Source organism: Lepisma saccharinum, chromosome 4, assembly GCF_977018435.1.
Source record: "Lepisma saccharinum chromosome 4, izLepSacc3.1, whole genome shotgun sequence".
Lineage (NCBI taxonomy): Eukaryota > Metazoa > Arthropoda > Insecta > Zygentoma > Lepismatidae > Lepisma > Lepisma saccharinum.
The window spans coordinates 31,131,196-31,149,534 of record NC_139232.1 but is presented as its reverse complement, the minus strand read 5'-3'; the positions used below and the strand labels follow the sequence as shown (position 1 = coordinate 31,149,534).

The following is an 18,339-nucleotide window of genomic DNA, read 5'->3' as shown; positions in this document are numbered from 1 at the left end:
ATATAATGCAGTATTGATACCCTAGTTTTGAAAGTTCCAAGCACTTGTGTTCCCTGAATCAGAAATTTCAACGTTCATATGTTCTTCATCATATCATATATCAGTTGAAATTTATACTCCTCTTTTGAATTAGATTTCAGTCTGTTTTTTTCTGTACTCGTTGAGATGACAATGATATTTTTTCTTTGCAGTTTCTCTGGAAAATGTGATGACAGACGTGCAAGAACTGGAGAAAGGTATGGAATTGACCAAAAAGGAATTTGAACATCGTAAAAGAGACGATAAGCACAATGTTGTGTTACGGGATTTCTTGTCAAACTCTGAAGAGAAACTCCGTAAGTTGAAAGCAGATGCAAAAGTAGCTCAAGATGCATTCCGGGAATGTGTGGAATACTTCGGAGAGAGCCCTCGACAAGTGGATGCAAACACTTTCTTCTCATTACTTGTGAGATTTGTTCGAGCTTTTAAGGTGAGTATGTAGGATGCATTTAGTAGCATCATAGAATTATCACAGTTCTAGATGTAGTGGGAGAGGAAGAGAGCAACATTGAGAGATCTGTGCAATATAATGCAGCTACTTTTATGAATATTACATCAGTACAATTATTGGCAATGTTACTGATACACTGATGTGCTTTATTGATCCTTTATTGGTGGATATTGATGGAGTACTGCTTAATGTATCCCATGCACACTACATAGGACTTCCCACCAAACAATGAACATTCAAATTTTATAACACTTCAGATATGATTATAAAATTGCAATTTTTTGTTCCAACAATTTAACTCAATTTTATATTTGGGAATCATCATCATCCTTCGCAGTTTCCTGTCTTTGGCTGGGTCGACATAGAAGTCAAGCCTCTCCATTTTCTTCTGGTCTTCCTCCATTCCTCTCTTTCCACTGTGTCCTCTCCTCCTAACACTCTCCACTATCTTCTCTTTCCATCGACATCTTGGTCTCCACTTTGGCCTTATTCCCACTCCTTGTGCATTGTATGCTCTTACTGGCAGTCTTTCTGCACCCATCCTCTTCATGTGTCCAAACCATCTTAAATGTGCCTGATATATTCAGTCTTGAAGCTTGCCACCCCCACTGTCTGTTAGATCTCTTCATTCCTTATTCTATCCCTTCTATCTTCCCCAATACAGTATACTCCTTAAGAACTGCCTGCATCTTTCTTTTGTGTCTTCCTGCCATTGTCCAAGTCTCTGCTCCATACATAATTATTAATTATTATTGGGAATATGTAACCTAAATTTCTGAATTGTACATGTAATTAGTATTATCTAGTCTTATCATTACATTATAGTGCATGTTCTTAGTGCATTCATAGTTTACATTTGGGTACTGGAATGAATAAAAAAAAAACCACCATGACCCAGGTCGACCTGTACCTGAGGGGATGAGTAAAGTAAGTATCTGCTCAAGATTTAAACCTCTCCTCGCCTCCTCTGGGAAGGAACTTGATTTCTCCCTCCACAATTCTTCAATTAGCACATTATTGAGAAACTCTACACAAAAGTTCATGGTGGTTGCGGTAAACGCGGTTTAAAACGCCGTACCCTTTTGTGAATGAAGACAGTGGATCTTCGAAATTGATAGGATTGAACCATTTTATTGTGCAACGCGGAATTACGAAATCTTTTAAATTTCACGTAAGTAATCTACACAAAAGGTTATTACACAGGTCTACAAAATAAAATATTTTTTTAGTTGCTAAAGATTTTTGAACGAATTTATGGTATTTTGGTTGTTCTGAATCTAATATGAACAACAGTTTTGCCAAGTTGGCTCTAGTTCTTGAGATACTTGGTATCCTTCGATTGTAAGTTTATCTCAATAAGAGCTGTAGGTGTTGACATGAAATGGGGCATGGCTTTTATTTTAGAATAGAAAATATATTTCTAGCCCATCCATTGCACAGAATATATGTATTAAAAGTTGGTTTTTCTTTATTTGCTTTATTTTTATTTCTGTTGTTGAGGGGAATGAAACATGCGTTCTTCACGAGCAGGCCGCGTAAGTGATTCTGATGGATTGTGCTGCATTTGTGGTGAATATTCTGTGCAAAAACAAAGAAAACCGTCACTGATTGAAAAATTAGAGAAACTTCAAAATACATTTCTCAGATATCTACTATTTAAACTTGATGGTACATATCCAAAACTCACTCCTAGTAACATATTATGCGAAATCTTTAATATCTCGTCACTTGAAGAAAGAGGCAAACTCCAAACTTATTAATGGTAAAAAAGATTCTTCTAACCTGCTGTCAAATTTAAATTTTTGCGTACCAAAATGGCCGAAGCTGAACCCATGAGGAGAATGTGCAAGTTATTTAACTCATTTTCTAAGAATAACCCAAGCATAGACTTATTTAAATGTAATTGTAACTTTAGATCTAATCTTTGAATTTTTTTAATATTTTTTCTGTTCACTGAATTTCAGTTTTCAATTACCTTGTAAGGTTATATCCCACAATTTAATTTCATTATTATTGTATTACCTTTGTGTTTTTTTGTCTATAATCTAATAATTAAATTCTTTGCCCAATTGTTATTTAATGCAAATTGTATATTACGTCATTCATATTTCTTGTGAACTATCTTTATTATAATCTTGGTAATGTAATGGTGGCATCCAATATTGAACACTGTAATTGGGCATGCGTCTGTTGTGTTTCAATTAAATAAATAAATAAATAATGGAAACATATCTTTCATATTGAAGTAGTTCGTTAAGTCTTGGATAAAGGTGGAGAGTGTTTAATTACATCCATAGATCCTTTCATGGGCTGGGTATTGAGAAACTAAAAATGGGGATCTTTGATGGGCCTCAAACTCGAAAACTCATTATTAATTCAAATCTCTCAAATTTTAAGAATTATATTGAAGCTTCTACATGATTCAGTTAATCGGAGTTCTCAAGAACTTCTTCAGCAATCACAAACACGAAGACTATGAAGAACTGGTGCAAAACTTGCTCACAAACTTAAAATATTTTGTAATTAATATGAGCATGAAGATAAATATCCTCCAAATCCACTTTGACAGTTTTCCAGATATTCTTGGTGATTTTAATGGAAAACAAGGGGTGATATAAAGGAGATGATGGAGGAAATATTTCAAAGCAGATGGGACGGATACGAGATAGCAGATCAGGGATGACGATTAGGAGGGGTGTGTAGGACATTTCACACACACTTTTTGCACGTCCCGCACTATGGTCTCTTAACCTTTTGGGACCCAAGCGTCTCGATCGAGATACCCAAATGTAACCCTCACGGTACCAAGCATCTCGATCGAGATGCTGTGTCAAGGTCGTAGTTTTTACGTTATAACTTTTCTATTTTTGGCTAGAATTTCGATTTTTTTTAATATTGTTCCTAACACATGTATTTAACAGAAATGTTTCTTGCACCTTTTTTTTTTCTTCATGAAAATGGAGGTGAAAAGGCGGGAAAAGGGACTTCTCTTTTGCGTCTCTTTTCAAGGTCAAATTTTTGCCAACAAAGGAAGATGGGACTTTGTTGTTCTAAAGCAATGATTTTCACTCCCGTCTGTTAACTGCATTCAAAGGAAACTTGTTTATCAGTATCCGATGTCAAAATGAAAGTTTTCCGTGAGGGTGCAAGTAGGGGGTTGGGGAGGGGGAAGACTGGTTGTTGAATCTGCGTTGTGAGAATGGAATTTCGAAGCGCGCTGAAGGAAACCTTTGTTTTTTTAGCACAAGTGTCCACAAGTTGCGACAGAGGTTACCCTGCATTGTCTAAAAATAGAATTTCAAGCAGCTGCAAGAATCGGCGCTCATTTTTCACTGCGTTCTAGCTTTTCGTCTGTGAATGTTGTGCATAGGTGTCGTTTTGTGCCCAAGTGCGAGGACCCCATTTTTTAAAAAAAAAGTATTTTCAGGGGATTTCCCCCCTTTCCCCCTCCATATATACGCCGAATGTGCATAAATTATATATCGTCTGAATCTGTGATTCATTCTGCGTACAACGGTATATCGTTCATATCTCCAGGGCAAATAGTCTCTGAGCTAAAGTCATTTCAAGGTACCGCTGCATTTTGAAGCTTGAATCAGTGGCGTGCCGACCATTCCTTTTGGGTGTACAACTCTAGTTACATTGGTCATATGATAATAATGCAAATATTTTTGTGTTCCTTACATGTCAGCGATCATTTCCATGTGCATGTCGACACTGTCATGTACTTTTTTCTTGGGGGGAGGGTGGGGAAACCAAATTTTTTTTCCGAAATTTTGGAATTTTGAGAGTTAGTCCCTCCCCCCCACCACATATATGCCAAATTTGCATAAATTTAATATAGTCTGAATCTCTGGTTCATTCCGCGTACAACGGTATATCACTCATCTCTCGAGGGCAATTAGTCTCCAATCTACACTTATTTAATTGAAACTCTGCATTTTGCTCAAAATCGGCTCTGTACCGAGAGGCTTACATGTGAAAATGGCCTTGGGCGCCAAAAGGTTAATGATAAGGCATGTCTACTAAGGAAGACTAAATTGTCCTTGCACCTGCCCCCTCCTCGTTTTGGTACCCAATCGTCACTAGTGTGGCAGATTATTGCTGGGATCTTCCAATGTGATTGTTCCGACACCCAACATACAAGAAAATCTCAGAAACACCCAACATACAAGAAAATCTAAGAAACAACTTTTTTCACATCATTTGGAATGATTAACAATGAGATCATGCTTTTTTATGTTTTTTAAAGGACAGCCATTACTCAAAAACTAGAGCCAATGTATATAAAAAACTGATATCATATTCAAAATCACAATGGCAAAGATACCCTAAAATGACTAATTTTGTTGGCAATAAAATGTGTGTTTACCAGTGTTACCTATCTATCTGTACATACAGAGATAAAGGTGTTCAATGGCAGCCTGCACAATGATCATTTAACCCCTTTACATTTCTTTGAGTGGATGGTGTCGATATGGGTAAACCATTTCTTAATTAGGTCACAGAGGTGTTTTTGTTATATACAAATGTTGTGCCAAAATGGGTCTTATTAACCCTCACAACCTGCTCTAGACATGCCACTGTGTGTGGTGAATTGTGAAGAAGGCTTTGTCATGTAAGAAACAAATGCTTCTGGTGGAGAATGTTGTCAAGACAGAAATTAAAGCTGAGATTTTATAAAATGTAATTTAATTAATTAAAGATTGACTTGGTGGTATCCAAATACAGTGGAACCTTGATTTTAAATTTTAAAGGGTTCAAGTTCAAAAAACTTAAAATGCAGGAAAACTGCATAGCATTACGTTCTGTTTTGTCCCTGAGGCTTCAATGTATAATATATAATGCAGGTAAATGTAAAATCCAGGTATGTAAATTCAGGGTTCTGCTGTGTGAACTATACTGCATATATTGCAATAAGAACATGCACTACTATTAGCAAGTGGATTGTTAGCATGCAATTCCAAATATTGAGTGTGTCCTGTATTACAGTTGGCAGATCAAGAGAATGAACAGAGGAAGAGACTGGAACAGGCTGCATTAGAGGCTCTGAATAAACCCTCAGAAGAGGTCATCAAGAGGAATAAGATAAATCAAAAGAAGCAACAGGTATTGTGTTTAACAAGTTTTATTCCAGGGTACTCTTTGAGTGTTTCAGGGTGATCAGAGCAAAAATTTATTCTGTAATAAAATTGAATAGATATAAAATAACTGCATATGCGTTGCTTTGCTTTATTACCATTGTCTGAGATGCTTAGCATTAGCTCCATAATGTGCATTTGTTGTTTTTTTTGGAAATTCTGTTCAGTTAGATTGTGATCGTGTGTGAAAACTGCAGAATTGATTTTTTTTATTTGCTTGTTTAGGTGTATTCACGTTAACACTTAAAAGTCTCAAGTGGACCATATCCATAAAATTTGCAGTAATTATTTCTACTAAGTTTATTTGTGTTTATGTTTCATAAAACATAAGTACATTTTTTCTAGCTCAGTATGGCCTTTTTATAACATAGTGACTAACCCTGATCTTGTAATCAAGAAGCCCTGGGCTCAGTTGCCAGTGTGGCATGGATTTTACTTGAAACTGTAAGCCCAGTTGCAATGAATCTATCTGAGCATAAAAGTAAACTTAAAAAATGTGACTTAACTTTTTCTAGTCCAGTACGTGGTAAAAAAAGGAAAATGAAACTTATATCAAGAATTAAAAGTTACTTCCTTCACTGAACCCTTTGCACTAGGTATAAATATACTATTATGCATTTATTTGAACATTTAATGTAGGTCTTTATGCTTGGAAGTCAGTGCATGTCCAAGACATCATATTACCTCCTCCCCTTTTTTTCTCAAACTATGAAGGTGTAGTTAGTCTTTCAAAATCATGTCTTTTTTTAATAGTAATGTTTTTCAACACAGATTTGCCCTAAACTAACACAGTTGATCTTACTGAGGGTGTGAATAGGTGCATATGTACATAGTTTTAATAAATAAAGCATGTCCTCATATGTTTATAAATATACACATTTATTTTACGGTTTGCACTTATATTTGAAGCATGTAAACGCCTGGTTAAATATATGCATGTGTATACTTCAAATGCTTTTCTTCATAAACTTTAGCACTGAAAATAAAAGTGCATTTGTCAATGCATACTTGATAATAAAATGGCGCAATGATAAAGAAAAATGTAAGATATACAGTAATTTTTCTTAAACTATCTCAACAACCATTAGCACTTCTTTCTTTTGGTGTCCGTGATTCAGCTTTAAAAAGAGGGTATTTTTTACACTGTATAAATAATGCTGTTTTGAGGTCAAGGAAACCAAGAAAATCACACTGTATTGCATGCCCTGGGCATAACACTCACATTATATGTATCTTCACTCATCTTTTGAATGAAGAAATAGGTACATGGGAATATTCACTAAAATATGAACATAGTGCTTAAGTAGACAGTGTGAAGACCATCTTTGGGAAATGTGAAGCCATGAGCTATCCACTACTATATTTAAAAAAATAAAAATGCAGACAACTTCTATGTTTCAAATAATAGTTCATGGTGAAGCAAACATCATTATGTAATTATCAAGAGTCTGTCATAAAAGTAGGAGTACAACTGTTGAAGTTTATAGTAAAATTGCCCTCTCTCTTGCAACACCACCCACAGTCACAGATTCAAGTCCTGACATGGACGTTTGTGGTTCCTTTGTGTGTGTGTTTCTTTATCTTTAAAACTCTGTGACACAAACGCCCTTTGAGGACCAAGGTCTTCCAGGTGACTTTTCATTGGGTGGTGCATGATCAGTGCAAGTCCGAGTCTTCCTCTTTTCTAGCTTTCAATACTGGAGTCTACTATTACATTCTGCTGCTCCCTGGCTGTGCTCTGTAGTTTCCACTGGGATTGAATGTGGAACCAGTTGCACCAAAGACGATAATGCTAACCATGTCTCTTCTGTCAGTTTCATCTAACCGTCATTCATCCTAAGCATCATAATTATCCTGAAGAGGCAGAAAAGTAGCTTAAAATAAGAAAAATATAATGCAAAAAATTTCACACCCTCTTCTTAAGGGATTCAACTACAATTTTATTTTCAATTTTGTTATTATACAAATTATATTTGCTTTAGCAAAGCTTTTGTCATAAGTGTGGAAAGCTAAATTTAATTTTACTTTAATTTTATATTTATTGAATAAATTCTATTTTTTCTTTATTCATTACTTTTTTTTTTCAAAGCTGAGGACCCATCTGACTGTGTGCATCATCTGCCCACGGGAGGGTATTCATAAAACCATGATGTAGTGAAGGAAAAGTGTTTGAACATTTAATGAAATAGTTAATCACCAGAAGAAAGCATAATGAAACGAATGCTTTATTCATTTCTAAGAATAGATTTGGGGCCTCCCCAATGGTATAGTGGTAACGTCATCATACAGTCGCCGCAATGGAAATCTTTACATTTGAACGCAAGTGAAATCTTTACATGGTTATCATGCGCACCAACTGTGCCGTTGTTATACTCCGAAATAAACAAAGTGAGAGGGGTCTATAATCTTGTGATTGTACAGTGATCAACAGCCGATAGTGTTGTGGTTATACTTGGGCTAACAGTCTTTACAAGGGAACCAGAGAAGGAGTCCCGGTTGTGGTATCCAGTGCAAACAATTTCTCTGTGTTACAGAAGTGTGCAGTTTTGTCATTTCGTTGTTTCTGCCTAAGAAGGCAATGGGGAGGAAGAAGTTGTCAATGGAAGAGAAGACTTGTGCCTTGACTTTGCTTCAACAAGGTATGTCTGTGATTCGTGTGGCAGCTGATTTGCAAGTTTCAAGACAGGCTATTTACGACCTTAAAAAAGCAGCTGCATGTCTACCACTTGGCTTGGTAACACCTACATGGAAAGTAGACTCTGGGGATACCAGAAAAACGTCGCCACGAACAGACAAGATTTTGAAACGTGAAGTTATATCAAATCCATCGATTTTGGCCACACAGTTGAAGAAGAAGCATCCAGATCTGCTAAGTGATGTATCCATCTGCACCATACAACATTGACTACAGAAAGACCTTCACTTACCAGCTCATCGTGCTGCCAAGAAACCACTTGTAACCTCAACTATGAAGTCGAAAAGGCTAAATTCCTGCAGAAATATCAACAGCTGGACATCAGAAGACTGGCGAAATGTAATGTTTTCTGACGAAAGCACGTTTACACTCGTTAGATCAGTACCAAAAATTGTGAAAAGACCGAAAAATGTGTTGCGGTATGATCCAAGGTACACTGTTAAACATCCGGCTAGTGTGATGGTATGGGGTGCATTCAGTGGTGCTTATGTTAGAGGGGGACTATATTTTCTCTCCAAGAATGTAACCATGACAGGGGACCAATACATAAAAGTATTGGAAGAACACATGTTGACATTCTGGACAATTCATGAATGTCTGTACTTTATGCATGATGGTGCGCCAGATCACAGGAAGAAATCGGTTAAAAAGTGGTTGAATGACAATAACATACCAGTTCTTGAATGGCCTGGTAACTCACCTGACTTAAACTCAGTTGAAAATGCATGGAATTAATTAAAGAAAGAGGTTAAAGAAAAACAACCATCTACCATCACAGAGTTACAAGAGCTGCTGGGTCGGGTACCCTATTCTACACCCTCGAATTTTCAATTTTTTTCTTTTTCTTTATGAAAATTATGTGATCCTAATTGTGAAATTTAAAAAATTGGAGCGTGGAAAGAAGTATTTAGAACTGTACAGCCGTTTCAAGTTATTTCCCACCGATTCCGAGCTCCGCATTTGGGGTGATTGACTTACCACCCCCTACCGCTACCTCAGCCCCGCCTTTATCTATAGAGTCCCTTTTAAAGGCATGTTAGAAATTGGGCGGAGTCACCTGCCCCCAACACTATTTCTCACCGTTTTCCGCATTGACACATGAAGATACCAAAAATGAAGGCTAAAATTACACCTAAGAAGGTAACTTACCTCTTTTTACCAAGGCCAGGCACTGAATTGCAGATCGTAGGTAAATTTGTAAGTCCAAAAATGAAGTCCTCCACTCCCTTCCCATCATAAAAATAAGAAGTCGCAAATTATCCCATACCACAAGTAATTTAGAAAAAAACAACCCTCCCCTTTACGGCCTGCAGTTGCCAAAAATAAATAATTAATTCCAATTTCTGAAGTCCCATAAATGAAATCCAATGTCTGATATCTCCAATCTGCCAATATATCACACAAATAACATATCGCAATTGCAAATGTTCCCATTGCACAAGTCAATCATAAGAAGAAAAAGAAAAAAATCAGACGTGCGCCTGTGACATGAATCCATGATCCGAAATCTTCAGACTTGCGCCTGTGACATGAATCCATCATCCGCCATCATAGAAGTTCTGAAAAACCTTTTTGACGTTACGCAAGGAATTTTAATTTTATAAAAAACTTAAGTTTTGTAGCACGTAGATCTAAAAAATTAACTTCCGCACTATTTGCAAACACTGTTTGTTATAAGTAACTAAATATTTTCACGAAAATATTTGAAATGTGCCTGAAATCGAGGGTGTAGAAAGGGGTACCCGAGCCGAGCTGCTGAAGAAGTTCTGGGTGACAATGGACGAAACTTATTTTGAAAATTTAGCTGATTCAATGCCCAGAAGATTACAAGAAGTTGTACATTCTCGTGGAAATATGACAAAATATTGATAGTAAAAAATTGTGAAATTTTGAAAGCTATAAAACAAAGAATAATCAGACTTTCCTTGTTTTTGTTGCTTTTTTTTTTTTTACTTATGTAAAGATTTCCATTGAGGCCACTGTAGTGGTAACATTCTCACCTTGTAATCAAGGAGTCCCAGGTTTGATACCCGGTGGAGGCACACAGTGGTTTGGATCCCACTTTAAACTGTAGGTCCAATTCCGATTAGCCTTTTTGTTCATAAAGTGGACTTAAAATCAAAATGAAATAGATTCAGCACATCTACTGCAATCAATTTAGATAAGAGACAACAATGCAGCAACAGCCCTTGAGGGTTAAGGCCTACCTACAGACTGGCAACTTCACTCCCATATGCCTCAGCAGAGATGAGTGATCAACCAAACAGTTATGGGGTGACGTGTGGTCATCATGACGACCCCCCCCCCCCCCCAGTTGTCATTGTAGGTTTCCATGACCATATTATGCACTCATTTGCAACTCCCCAATATCCTTGTGATGGAGAGTGACCACCAGTCCCAGACAAAATATCTGAAGAAAAGTTGTTACACTTGCAAATTGACATAGTTTTCTTTTTTTCTGTTTTTGTAACCAGGCGTTTGCAACAACCACTGAAATGCATGAAGCTGCAAATGTTTATATATTTTTTTAAACAACCATATTGCTGTGTATTATGTATTTTTTTGCAACTTGTTTGCAAATTTTAATTGTGTAATCACTTGAAATGTCAAACCAACTGCAGTTAGAACCACGTTTGTTTGTTTCACAGGCAACTTATAAACTAAATGGCAAATGTGTTCATACAACTTTTAAGTTACCAATAGGGTATGTATATTTATGTAAATATTTATTTCAGCACAGTGCACAATGATTGTTCATTAGTCACAAAAGCTTCTGCACAAATATCTGGTTTAAAGATGAAAATATGTATTATTTGGGTGCTGTGCTTTTGTTCCGTTTTTTTGACACAAAATTTATAAAGCGATGTCTAAAAATCAAGTGCACATAATTTTAAATTTATTTTATTGAACATATTTTACATTGTGTACAGAACTGTCCAGAAACTGTTCAAAAATTCATATATATACGTATTTTGTATTTTATGATTATTTATTCAGAAAAACTGTTATCTTCTCCTTATTTTTATGTAATAATAATTTTCAGTTACCGTACAAATAATTGAGTAGCAATGGAAAGATCCAATTGTTAGATACATATCATATTTAAGGTACACCTTAAATATTGCTTCAGCTTTTGAGAGAAAAGATTGCTTCCATTTTAAGGTGCACAGGTGTACATACCTGTATTATTAGAAGAATACAGTAGTGTTACATTTATATTATTGTTACATTTACAACGGTAAACATTTACCATTTGATAATAACAGCACATTACACTATATTACACTAATACAGTGGTATATTTATTTATACATATGTACTCGAATCCAAGATGCCATCTAATCTAAGTCACACCTAAATTTTCAACATCCAAAAACTTCAGATTCGAAGAAATACTGTGTATAACATTTGTCTCTTCTCTGTGAGTTTACATATTCCAGTGTATACAGGTGTGCCAGAAAAATGTACACATGCTTTAACGCTGTGTGTTACTTTTCAACTTTGAATTGAATTATTGTATCAATGTGTAGTATGATGTTGCCAAAAGATGGCATTAATAAAATGAATGCTAGCATCAACATGCGACCGACAGGACAGTGAAAGAAAATAGCGGAAACACAGCCATCGTTCAAGGAGCGCCAAACCATTTTGAAGTGTTATTTGCAATTTGAGAACATTGTGGAAGTACAACAACAATGGAGGGGCAAGTGTGCAACAGAACCTATAAGTTGGAGACACATGGTACTATGTGAGATCTGGACATGGAAAAATCAGGGAGACCTCCCACAGCAACAAGTCCTGCTTCCTCTGCTATGGTGTTGGAACAGTCTACATGCTCACCACAGAAGTCTACCAAACAACATGTACATGAGGTAGGAGTTAGCGAAGAAGCATACGACACATTCTTAAAACAGCAAAATGGAAAGATTTCATCCCAAGATTATTACATGCACATTTTCTTTGACTGCCCTGCCTGCCACATGATGACGCTATCAGTTATTTCATTAACAACATATTTTGCATGAACATCATGCTACACATTGCTATCATAATTAAATTCATCATCGAAAAGTAACATATAGATAACATCTCTTAAAGTGTGTATACATTTTTTTGGCCATGATATACATCCTCATTTTAGTGAACAGCGTGAATGACTGTGCATAGTGAGAAAGGGGTGGAGGGCTGGAATGACTAGAGCAATAAATGAAAAGGGTTGATCAGATATGTTTGTTGGATTGGAAAATTACTGGCTTCTCATACAAAGGCATACGGTTGTCCTCCTTGTTAAGATATACACCCGCCACAAAATGACTTCGGACCTCATAACAAAAGCACAAAAAATACAGAAAATTCACGTGAAAAGCTATTATTTCGGATTCCGTAAAAAAAATGCATCCCATGTCAATATTTAGGCTTTGTTTCCATGTAAACCTTTATAACAATGGAAAGTTGAATCTCATTTTTAGCCATTGTTGTTGTTTCCATGGAGATGATTTGAAATAAACAAATACCTAATTTCAAACGCCCATATCTCAGTTGCTAATTAAGATAGAGAAATGATTTTATGCGCAATGGATTCAGCTCGATGCCTTCTATTTGATTCCGTAGAAAATGTCATTCCATGTCCAATATTTAGGCTTTGTTTCCATGGAAATATTTCTAATAACTGGCAGTTCAATCTCATTGTTAGGACTTAAATTACTTCCGAAGTCTTAGTGATTCCATTCCCACGTGCATCCAAATGGTTCTCAAAAGTAAAGGCAACATGACTCAGTATGCATTTTTGCTGTATCTAATAGCTTAATAATAGCTTTTCACATAAATTTTCTGTATTTTTGTGCTTTTGTTATGAGGTCCGAAGTCATTTTGCGGCGGGTGTAAGTATGGTCTCAACATTTAGACTCATCATTGGATTGGGAGTGATGAGTGAACAATTTAGGTATGATGTCATTCACTCTTGATCAGCATAGGAACAGCTTTACAACCTACAAGTAAGAAAGCCATTTCTTTAACCTGAATTGTATTTTGCATTATATACAAAATATAATTGTTTCTTGCTTTTCTCCATCAAAAACCAGGGTGTGCATTATATACACATACTACGTATGCACTATATACTCACAAATACGGTATTGCAGGTCAGGATATAAATGAGGCTGCATATGTGGTAGGTTTTCCACTTTGGTTTGAAAATAGAGTTTCTGTTGACAGTACCAAAATGTATTATCTGATCAGTGTTTACTATGCCTTCTCATTTGGACAATGACGTGAAAGTGTTAATGGGATTGAAAGTGTTAATGGGATTGAAAGTGTTATGCCTGATTATAGATGCTCTTACTTTTGGTGAGAGTAGGCTCACCCAATTTCAGTATTGATTCGATATTGGCGAGTACAATCGAGAAGCAAATGAAATGTATCTTGGAAGGACTATTGCAACTAGTATGCTGAATTGAACACAGTTGTTCAGTAGTATCATCAGAGTGCTGTATGTTATCACACACACACATATTCACACAGCCATTGAATAGCAACATGAAGAATTCTTTCTATTGATTATGTCCAACATCAGTGTGGTGGAAGCTGATTTTTCTCAGCTCCAATGAACAATTCCATGGTTCCCAATGATTAATTGATTAATTCTTGGATTAAGATTTAAAACAATGGTGTATTGTTACGCCTTCAGGCATGGCCTAATTAGAAAACACAAGTGACATATTCTCAGATGTGTAATTGTAACATTATAGATTATCATGATGTACATGTTATTAATTAGTAAAGGAGGTTGTGTCAATTGCTTCTTGATTATTTATACTTAGTAATGCTAACACAAAATATAACAAAGGTACTATCATAATGTATGACACTAACAATATTGTTATTTGTAGGATGTAGCTTAATGGATCCCATTCTACCTTTCCCATCTGGGTACTATCTACTTTCCAATATACCTGTGACATGGAGCTGTTTTGTGGGTTCCTGGACCAGGAAACTGGCTAATTCCTTTTTTTCTTCTTTTTTTTAACCACATGTACATTATCAAGCAATATGCTTGCATTTGTGTATCTAGTATAACATTGTCTTGTTTTCAAGGTGCATAGTTTATCTTGGTAGTCCTAGTATTCTGCATAACCTACATGGGTTGTTTAATCTAGCATGATTTGTGTGTTATTAATTTTGTTTCTGCCTAGAAATGCTACTAAACATTCTTTGTGTTGTACATGATGTGATAACCTTTCTTGCCTCTTGAGCATGTGGAATGAGGTATTAAATTCTGAATGAAAATGATTTGGAATAAGTACGACCTGGTCGAAAAGTTTCAGAAACATATCTTCGTGCTTTATGTAGCCAATAGAAACTGAAACTCATTTCAGTTACTGTACTTCTTTTTACAGCCAGGGAAGGATCTTTTGCATGCAGCTCTACCACCACTAATAAATTTTATTTGGCTTAGAGCAGTTCTGATTCACATAACTAACTCCAGCTACAATGTAAAGTAGTAAGTTTTCTTGGAACTCGTGCAATCTCTTCACATGAAAATGAGCAGAGTGATCAAAGTAAGTAATGTGCTAGAAAGCCACAGGTTCCAGGCTTGAGCCTTGGGTAAAGCTTGGATGTATCACTGCATTTGTCCCATAATTAATTTCATTAAGTTCATCATTCATCATCATGATTAACCAAAAAGTTCAAAAGCAATTACATTAATTACAATAATGATAAAGAAATACAGAATGGAAATGAGCAATACGTATGCTGTTCCCAACAAGATTTATTTTTCCAGTGTCAAGTTACACACATTTACTCCATGGGAAAATCAGGAGAATGCACGAAATATCAAATATCACAATAACAGGAATTTCAGGACTAATCAATAAATTCTTGCCATTTAGTTTTAATCTTGCTCAAAGAAATACAGTCACCATTTTTGTTCCAAAATGGGCTGTTGCGTAATGTTCTCTTAATGCTGGGGCAGGTTTCATTCCCCAGCAGAGCTCCAATATTTCAGATGCCACTGATTGTGTAACTTATGCTCTGACTACATGTCACAAAATGAAAAGCCATGGTGTTCAGATTAATCATGTTGTTATTATTTTCTTTTGCAGGATGCAGTCATCAATGAGTTGAAAAACAAGACAAAGATGGTTCACGAGAAGAAACTTCTTCAGCAAGACGAGGTGTATAATGGTGCTTTGGAAGACATATTACTTGGACTGAAAAGTGAACCATACAGACGTGCTGATGCTGTGAGACGAAGTCAGCGAAGACGAGTGGAAAACAACAGACTTTCGCGCACAATGGAAGAACTTGAGTTGTGATGAATGTTACAAAGTAAACAAAAAGACAACTATTGGTGCTGCAAAATCCCCATCCTATCCAGAATTATTGAATTAATTTTGTGATTTTTTTTAAAGTGAAAGTTTGTTTTTAAAAGGAAGAAAGTAAGTGAATTTTAGCACAATGTTCAGCAAGACTGAAAATGCATTATTCCCTCAAGGAAACAATAAGAAATGGCATAAGTTCTGCCTTCCTTTTTCATTCCATGAGCATTTAATGCCCTCAGAGAATAATCTCATACATTTGTTATTTTGTAATAACTGTACAAATCTACTCATGCTGTTGAATTATCTGATTATATAATCAGAAGTTGCTAATGTATGAAAAGTGCTGTGTGCATGGTGTGTGTATGTACGTGTGTATTTGAGTGTGTATATAATGTAACATATTAGTTTCAATATATGACATTGCTTGATAGACTTTGGCTGCAACACTAACCTCAAGAATATAATTTTGTATATAACTATGCTTTTACTTTGTAAGTCATGTTAATATATGTTTAGTTGCAAGTACATAAAAGAATGTATTTTAGAAATTTCTTTTCTAGAGATGGAAAGGAAAGCTATCAGGTTTTATTGTGCTATTGTAGATTAAATTGCTGAGAGTAATGCATATATAGCACCTATATTATTTTACAGCATGTTGCTGAAACTTGTTTCCACACACGTGTGTGTGTGTGGTGCTAAATTTTGACATTCCTTTGTGTCTTATATATCATGATTGCCTTATTTTTTGTAATCTGTAATATTTGCTAAGAGCCATATTACTATTTGTGATTTTTGTCAATGTAGATACACATAAGTTGGTAATGTATGTTACGTAATAAAAGAAGGAAATCAAATTTCTGATTTAAAACTAGAAATAGGTATATAAAAATGCTTCTATTTAACATTTTTATTGATTAATACTGCATCATTAGGAAACCTCATTTTTTCCTGAATTGCTATATTTTTTTTTTTATTTACAATGCACAAAAACATAAATAACTAAACAGTTCTTCTGAATTTTTAACTGCTTCTGACTTAAACTTGACTGGGAATAAAAGTGTTTTATATTTTATTAAAGTACTGTTAATCAAAATCAAACCTACAACTATGATGGAAATCTTTCCTGCATGTATTTGTATTCTTGGTTGTAAACATTTGTATGCTGCTTCACTATATTAATTGCATTTCCCTAGTGTAATAAGAGGATATAAGATGTAAAAATGGTTATTTATTGTACACCAAACGATCAACATGATCATGTTTTGGAAAAAATTCCAGCACAATATTCTGTTCAAAAAGAATACTTATTTGTAAAATTTCATTGCTTCTTTGGAATATGTCACTCCCATTTCTTTTACCTCTTCTTAAAAAGTTAGAATAAATCTTCTGTTCAGTCATTACAATGACTGAATATTATTTCGGTATTTGTCAACTTTGATTGAGTCTTCTGTGTGTTACTTTGTAACATGACTTTGTGAATTCACATTTTGTTTTTCATTTTGCTATTTTGTTATGGAATGGGGAATTGTAAAACATATAATAAAGCAGGCTACAAAGTATATACTTTATGCATGAAAGCACATTATTATTATGTATTATTATTTAAGCATTTGTAGTGGAACAAAGTACATTAATAAATTATAATAATTAATACATTAATATACATATAATACATAAGAGGAAAATTTTTAGTTTAAAAAAATACACATTTTGAGATAAGGGGTGATAAGATAAAATTTCGGGAAAGGGGTGGGTTTGGTAAGGTGTAAATTTATATCAAATTGCGTGCACAAAAGTATTGACAAAAATCACAAATTAATATTAAAATGGCTATTTATGCAATCTGATGCCATATTCTGAAAACTGGAAACAGTGTGATATTTGCATTAGAAAATTGTGTATATTTTTAATATGTAAAGTAATCTCTGTTTACTGCTGTAATTAATCTGAAATTTGGTTTACTATATTATAAGTGATCAATGAATATGTTTGACAAACTGACTTGTAGTATGTTATTTTTTATTACCCATGGCAATAGAGATTTATGACCCACACAAAATAAAAGTACAAAATTGTTTCTCTAGAAGATGTGGCAATCTGAATACATATATTGAAAATTTTAATGGGGCCTTTTATTTTATTCATCCTTTGACCTTACATATATTAACAATTATTTTAAGTACAGTGTGTCCAGCTTAAAAGTATAATAAAAGAAAAATTCATAATCTGTAAAATTTAACCAATAGCACAATATGTCGTTTGAAAGATAATCTCAATTTTTTTTCAACCATCTTTGCAAAAACGTCAGTCCTCATTAGGTTGTGCATAGTTATCCAACTTGATTTCCCCAAGGTCAATGTGTGGTGTGCGTTGATGAAGAATGGGGGTCATAGGCCAATTCTTCTTTGCGGAACAAACTGTCAATGCAAGAACATACCTGGACATGTTGAGGTTGTATGCTGTACCTCAGCTCCCACCTGATGTAATCTCTAGCAAGACAGAGTACTGTGCCATTATACGCAAGAAGTCAGGGGTTTCCTGGACCGTGAGTGTGTTGAACGCTGGATTGGGAGAGGTGCTCCTATCGCTTGGCCCCCTAGATCCCTGGACATTACACCACTTGATTTTTTCTATGGCATTTTGTTTTGTAAAGTCTCAGGTGTACCAAACAAGTTCATCTGGAATGTAACT

At 35.2% G+C, this 18,339-nt stretch overlaps 1 protein-coding gene across 3 annotated transcripts in view; it reads left to right on the top strand.

The window, feature by feature from the left end:
• Frl (formin-like protein) overlaps positions 1 to 17,771 on the top strand; it is a 251,620-nt gene extending 233,849 nt beyond the window's left edge. For 2 of the 3 annotated variants that reach the window (XM_083120387.1, XM_083120386.1), the window contains exons 17-19: positions 192 to 469; positions 5,483 to 5,599; positions 15,430 to 17,771. In XM_083120387.1, coding sequence (XP_082976513.1) covers positions 192 to 469; positions 5,483 to 5,599; positions 15,430 to 15,642 — 608 coding nt within the window. In that variant the 3' untranslated portion in view covers positions 15,643 to 17,771. Of the gene's footprint in view, positions 1 to 191; positions 470 to 5,482; positions 5,600 to 10,974; positions 11,031 to 15,429 lie in introns of all 3 variants that reach the window. The other variant, XM_083120388.1, reaches the window with a different exon arrangement.
• Positions 17,772 to 18,339: the final 568 nt, after the last annotated feature.